At 36.1% G+C, this 6,000-nt stretch overlaps 2 protein-coding genes across 4 annotated transcripts in view; one reads left to right on the top strand and one right to left on the bottom strand.

The window, feature by feature from the left end:
• The first annotated feature begins 1,361 nt into the window (after positions 1-1,361).
• LOC104884307 (pentatricopeptide repeat-containing protein At3g09650, chloroplastic) lies at positions 1,362-5,264 on the top strand. Its single transcript, XM_010668934.4, has one exon. It carries the CDS (start codon positions 2,709-2,711, stop codon positions 4,956-4,958), a length of 2,250 nt encoding a protein of 749 aa, XP_010667236.1. The 5' UTR covers positions 1,362-2,708; the 3' UTR covers positions 4,959-5,264.
• Positions 5,061-6,000, bottom strand: part of LOC104884306 (probable DNA helicase MCM8) — a 29,196-nt gene continuing 28,256 nt past the window's right edge. For all 3 annotated transcript variants that reach the window (XM_048648586.2, XM_010668932.4, XM_048648587.2), the window contains exons 16-17: positions 5,837-5,950; positions 5,061-5,456 (exon numbers count right to left, since the gene is read on the bottom strand). In XM_048648586.2, coding sequence (XP_048504543.1) covers positions 5,406-5,456; positions 5,837-5,950 — 165 coding nt within the window. In that variant the 3' untranslated portion in view covers positions 5,061-5,405. The remainder of the gene's footprint in view (positions 5,457-5,836; positions 5,951-6,000) is intronic.

Below are 6,000 nucleotides of genomic sequence, written 5' to 3'. Positions count from 1 at the left end.
TAAATATTTAACCCACTTTTTTAGTCATCTCTCTCACTTTTCAATTTCTTTCTCACACTTTTAATTTTCTCTCACATACTTTTATACTTTCTCCTTGGTTTTTTTCCAAAATGAAGTGAATAAATTAAAAAGAAACGAAGGGAGTATATGTTTTGCACATATCAGATCTTAATAAAACTTATTAAAAAAAACCTGTAACATCAATAGGATACTTTTTCTTTACTAGATAACATTATGTCCTCTAAGCATTTAATTGAGCCCTATCAGATGCCAGGAGAACAAAAAAATACATAAAAAGAAAATTTGACAAATAATTATTATGATGAACACAATATTGGAGTTTGCATAAAGCTTTATATATTCTACTAAATTTCATCTATACAAATATATTAAAAGACATTTTTAAGGAAGTCTATATATCACATGATAGTCTTCTCAAGCTTCTAATTATAAAATGTAAATATTGTCTAATGTTTTAAATAAAATATGATGAAGTCATATAATAATTATATCGAACTAAAAAGATTTAAACAAGTATTTAGATATCTAACACGCTTAGTAGAATACTACCAAAAGACTATTAATTATATACATTTTCTTATACCAATTCTTTTTAAAATATCATTTTCAAACTCAAACCTTTAAGGTATTTTTTTTACCTATCAAGTCATGATGTTACTTTTTCAGTTTCTCAATGGATTAAAGAAGTACGAAAAAGTAACAAATAAATTATGAATTATGACTTTATGAATAATATTTCTTTTATTGTAATTAACACGAGGCATCACCCAGACCAAAATACTAATTGTATAAATAATATGAGATAGGAGTAATAGAGAAGAGCGGGTAGCTATTTGGATATTGCTTAGATGAACACTACTCAAGATGAAATCAATGCCATGCACAAAGAGTGGGTAGCTATTTGGGAGTAAATATGCGCTTTTTTTCTTTATGATGAAAATAGCCAAAAATATCAAGCTAAAAAAAGTAATAGTTATAAGTTATTTAAGTTTAATGTCAATATTTATAAGATATTTTAAATTAATCTTAGATAATACTTAAATAATCAAAATAAGAATAATAATGGTGAATCACCTCCATTGAGGTGTCACCTCAAAGTTCATATCAATGCATGACTTTTTATCTCATATTGATTGTGATAAAGCTCTAGTCTACTCACATACATCTTTTTAGTAACTTTATCAGATATAATTGCACTACTTTGTAAATTATTGTACCCTTGTTGAGTAAATTATTGTATCAAAGATAGCAATGCATTATTGTTCTTTTCATTGAATTATTTGACCATCGTGCAATGAACCATTAAGTTCTACCACTTATATATATATGGATCCCTCTTGATCTCATCATCTCAAAACAAACAATATATATATTCTCTCCAAACTCAAACACGAAGGCATAGCCAAATGGCAAGTTATAACCCTCCAAAAACATTTGATGATTTGTATAATGAAATGTATGAGTCATATATGATGGATGACCACGCTTCCATGACTGCGGTAGACAATATCCTAAACAGAATCATAAATGAAGAGGCATCATCTTCACATATTACGAGAACAAAAAAGAAACGAGAAAACACGGAAAGAAAACGTGAAGAGGGGCACAAACAAATATGGAATAAGCAACCCAATTCACAATGCACGACAACTCCGCCAAAGGTTTCGGACGAGAAAAAAATTATTCCTTCGCATCGTCCACGCAGTTGAAAACCATTCCACATATTTCACGTTTTATTTGATGTATGTTTTTATTAATGTTCATGGATGATGTTTTTAAATTTCACGTGTAATCTTTCTTATGTGTGTGCCGTAATTTTTATAAGATTAATTTCAATTTAAGATATTAAAAAAACAACTTTTATTCAATTATTAAGTTATAAATATATATTTGAATTACAAGTTCTTAAAACACTAATATATATTTAATTCTAAATAAAAAAACATGAAAAAGATGGAATTAAAACAATGTTACATATAGTCCAGTCAGAGTTTAAGGTATAATGTATAAAACAACGAATTTAGAGTGAGTTTGAAAATTGAAAAAAAAAAAAAAGTAGGTAAAAATTTACTAAATACTCCCTGAGTCCCAAAATATAGTTCCTATTTCTATTTTGGGTGTCCCAAAATATAGTTTCCATTTCTATATTTAGTTTCACATTTTTTCGTAATTTGTCTAGAAAAATCGTGTCCCATCATTTATTTTCTTCTTGAAATTTGTTTTTTCCTTTGTTTATTCAACCAAAATGTTACAATTAATGCTCTTTCACCAATTATTCTCCACTCTCTCTCTCTTAAAATCATCTTTTCCCATACAACATTTATTTAAATAAACAAAAAATCTTTACTATCCCTCTTAGATTCTACTTGCATAAATTGCCGTAAAAAAGGGGAAATGAGAATTATATTTTGGAACGGAGGGAGGGAGTAGTTGATATAAAACAATCTAAAGTCTGAACTCTAAATTTTGGGATTAAGTCTGAGCGATAAATTCACCGTTAGTATCGTTCCCCGTGCACTGATCAAACAAGAGATGACAATATCCTCAACGTAACACATATCACATCCACACACAAAAATAACTCATCTCATATTTGTCATCTTATTCTTCCCTCCCAAAATCCCAAAACCTCCCTCATTGCTCAATCCTCACTTTTTCTACAGTCTATTCCCTCCAATAATGGACCAATGATGAACACTCTAAACCTCCCTTTCACTTTCTCTCTCCTGAAAATATCCCCAACTTCCACAACCACAACCACAACCACAAGCAAACCCACCACCACCCGTGTTCGAGCATCAGCATCGGCATCACGCAACACAAACACTAAGAATAACAACAATACTACTATAGCTGAGTTTATAGTAAACAGTAAAGAAAAACAAGATGATACTCTTCTCTCTCTCCTCCGCCAAAGAAAAACCCAAGAAGCATGGATTCTTTACTCCCAATTACCTCATCTCCCAAACCCAACTTGTCTAAGTCGTTTAATTTCTCAACTTTCCTACGAAAACACCCCACTTTCATTCTCTCGTGCACAATCCATCATCTCCCGCCTTCGTCATGACCGTCAGCTTCACCGCCTTGATTCCAACTCCCTCGGATTACTCGCTGTTTCCGCTGTCAAATCTGGGCATACCCTTTACGCACTTTCCATCATTAACTCAATGCTTAAGTCTAATTACCTCCCCCATGTCAAGGCATGGAGTGCTGTTGTTAGCCGTCTTTCGGCTGCGCCTGATAATGGCCCAATTGATGCTATTCGGTTGTTTTATTCTGTCGTAAAACGGGTTCGAAAGGTTGAGGATAGGACCCTTGTGGGTTACTCTTGTCCTGATACTGCTGCCTTCAATGCTGTGCTTAATGCCTGTGCTAATCTTGGGGATGTGGTGAGGTTTTGTAAGGTGTTTGATGAAATGCCTGAGTGGGGTGTTGTGCCTGATGCGTTGACGTATAATGTGGTGATCAAGTTGTGTGGGAGAGTGGGTAGGAAGGAGTTGCTTGTTTCTGTGTTGGAATTGATGTTGAGGAGAGGGGTTGAACCTTGTGTTACCACTTTGCATTCGCTTGTTGCGGCTTATGTTGGCTTTGGTGATTTAGGGACCGCGGAGCAGTTGGTTCAGGCGTTGCGTGAGGGTAGGAGGGATGTGTGTCGGGTTCTTAGGGATGCGAATTTAGCGAATGTTGATGATGCTGGTGAGGATGATGATGGGAAAGAATATAACAAGCATGGAAATGATGTGCTGCTTGAGAAGCTAGTTCCTAGCTCGATTGTTGATGATTCGGAACCTCTGTTGCTGCCTAGACTGTACTCACCGGATTCAAGGATATACACAACTTTGATGAAGGGGTATATGAAGACAGGGAGAGTGTCTGACACGGTGCGAATGCTGGAGGCAATGAGGCGTCAAGAGGATAGTGCTAGTCACCCTGACCATGTTTCTTATACTACAGTAATCTCTGCTCTTGTTAAAGCAGGATCTATGGACAAGGCTAGGATAGTTCTGGCTGAGATGGCAAGGATTGGCGTATGTGCCAATCTGGTTACCTACAATATTTTGCTGAAAGGTTATTGCCAGCAGTTGCAGGTTGATAAAGCGAAAGAACTTGTGAGGGAGATGACTGGTGTTGCTGGGATATCGCCTGATGTGGTTTCATACAATACGTTGATTGATGGGTGCATATTGGTGGATGATAGTGCAGGAGCTCTTGCGTACTTCAATGAGATGAGGGCGCGAGGAATTGCTCCAACAAAGATAAGCTACACCACATTGATGAAGGCTTTCGCGTTGTCTGGGCAACCAAAGTTAGCAAACAAGGTCTTTGATGAAATGTTGAACGATCCTAGAGTAAAAGTTGATCAAGTGGCTTGGAATATGTTAGTTGAAGGGTATTGTAAGATGGGATTGATTGAAGAAGCCAAGAACGTGGTTGAGAGAATGAGAGAACATGGTTTTCACCCTAATGTCTCGACCTATGGCAGCCTTGCTAATGGAATTGCATTGGCTAGGAAACCGGGGGAAGCATTACTTATTTGGAATGAAGTGAAAGAGAGAAGTGCTCCAAGGAGAGACGAGGATGCAAACAATCCTTCATTGCCACCACCAATAAAGCCTGACGAAGGGCTACTAGATACTTTGGCTGACATTTGTGTAAGAGCGGCTTTCTTTAGGAAAGCTTTGGAGATTGTTGCTTGCATGGAAGAGAATGGGATTTCTCCAAATAAAACCAAATTTACGAGGATTTATGTTGAGATGCACTCAAGGATGTTTACAAGTAAGCATGCATCCAAAGCCAGACAAGATAAAAGGCGAGAGAGGAAAAGAGCTGCAGAAGCTTTCAAGTTTTGGTTAGGATTGCCAAATGAGTACTACGCTACTGAATGGAGTCTTCTCAATCCAAGCGAACGCAATGATTATGAATCAGGTCCTATTTAAATCGACTGGTGGACTAGTAGGTAATGATACTGGATTTTAACTTTGCAGATCACAGCTGACAAAGTTTCAATTGTACAAAGCTGCATCAGAATTCAGAACATCTTATCAAGTAAATCATGGTTTCTATCAGCTAGTAATTTTGTATACTAGATTTTCGTTGTGTATCATATGTACAGCTATTTGCAGAACTTAGATAACAAAACGAAACAGAACCAGTTGTAATTTGGTACAATCTTGATTTATACTTTTTTGTACAAGCCATGTGTAATACTATAATACAAGCAATATCATCACGGCTTCTATTTATACGTCGCCATCACTTTCATATGGTTCACAACACCTTCACTTTTCCATAGCGTGCGATTATAATTTGACGACGCCGGAATGATGTACTCGTTTATTTCAATAGTCTCGAAGACAACCTGCGACAGATCCTTCTTTCCATGTCTATACCCTGGACCTTGATGTCTGACTCCTTGTGTAAGATGAAGATGGCAACTGTAACACAGTAACAGGAATAACAATCATGAGACGAGCTTGGACCATAGACTGAAAACATCAATCAAGATGACAAACCACAACCAGCAGTATGTCTACACAAGATAATTTAGAAGATCAACCAACTCCTCAAACCATACGGTCCCAGAAACCAAGACATCAAAAATTGCGTATCATAAGATTATTAGCACACAAATGTGGGACCATTATGATTTGTGAATCATTGACTAATTCTTCACTATAGCAATGATGCATCTCAAGTCGAGCTGATGAGAATGACATCGTCAATTTATAACCTTATAAAGCAAGTCTTAAACCCATTATCCCAATGGGCAGGCACTAATACTACGAGGTAGGAGTAACAAATAATGTTTATGAACCTGATATGTTCTGGGTCCTTTCTTGATTAGAAAACCAACACTGTTCAAGTTGTCAACAAATACATCAATATCTGGAACCCTGAGACCAATCCTATCTGCCAAACCATATATTTCCTGAAATGTGAAAATTTGTAGGGTCAGGATCACACAAAGTACCTACCACC

Source organism: Beta vulgaris, chromosome 7, assembly GCF_026745355.1.
Source record: "Beta vulgaris subsp. vulgaris cultivar EL10 chromosome 7, EL10.2, whole genome shotgun sequence".
NCBI lineage: Eukaryota > Viridiplantae > Streptophyta > Magnoliopsida > Caryophyllales > Amaranthaceae > Beta > Beta vulgaris.
The sequence above is the reverse complement of the archived record's forward strand: the minus strand, read 5'-3'. Positions and strand labels throughout refer to the sequence as shown.

Bases quoted from the DNA above. Each gene is read 5' to 3' on its own strand.
- LOC104884307 (XM_010668934.4), top strand. From the start codon at position 2,709: ATGATGAACACTCTAAACCTCCCTTTCACTTTCTCTCTCCTGAAAATA.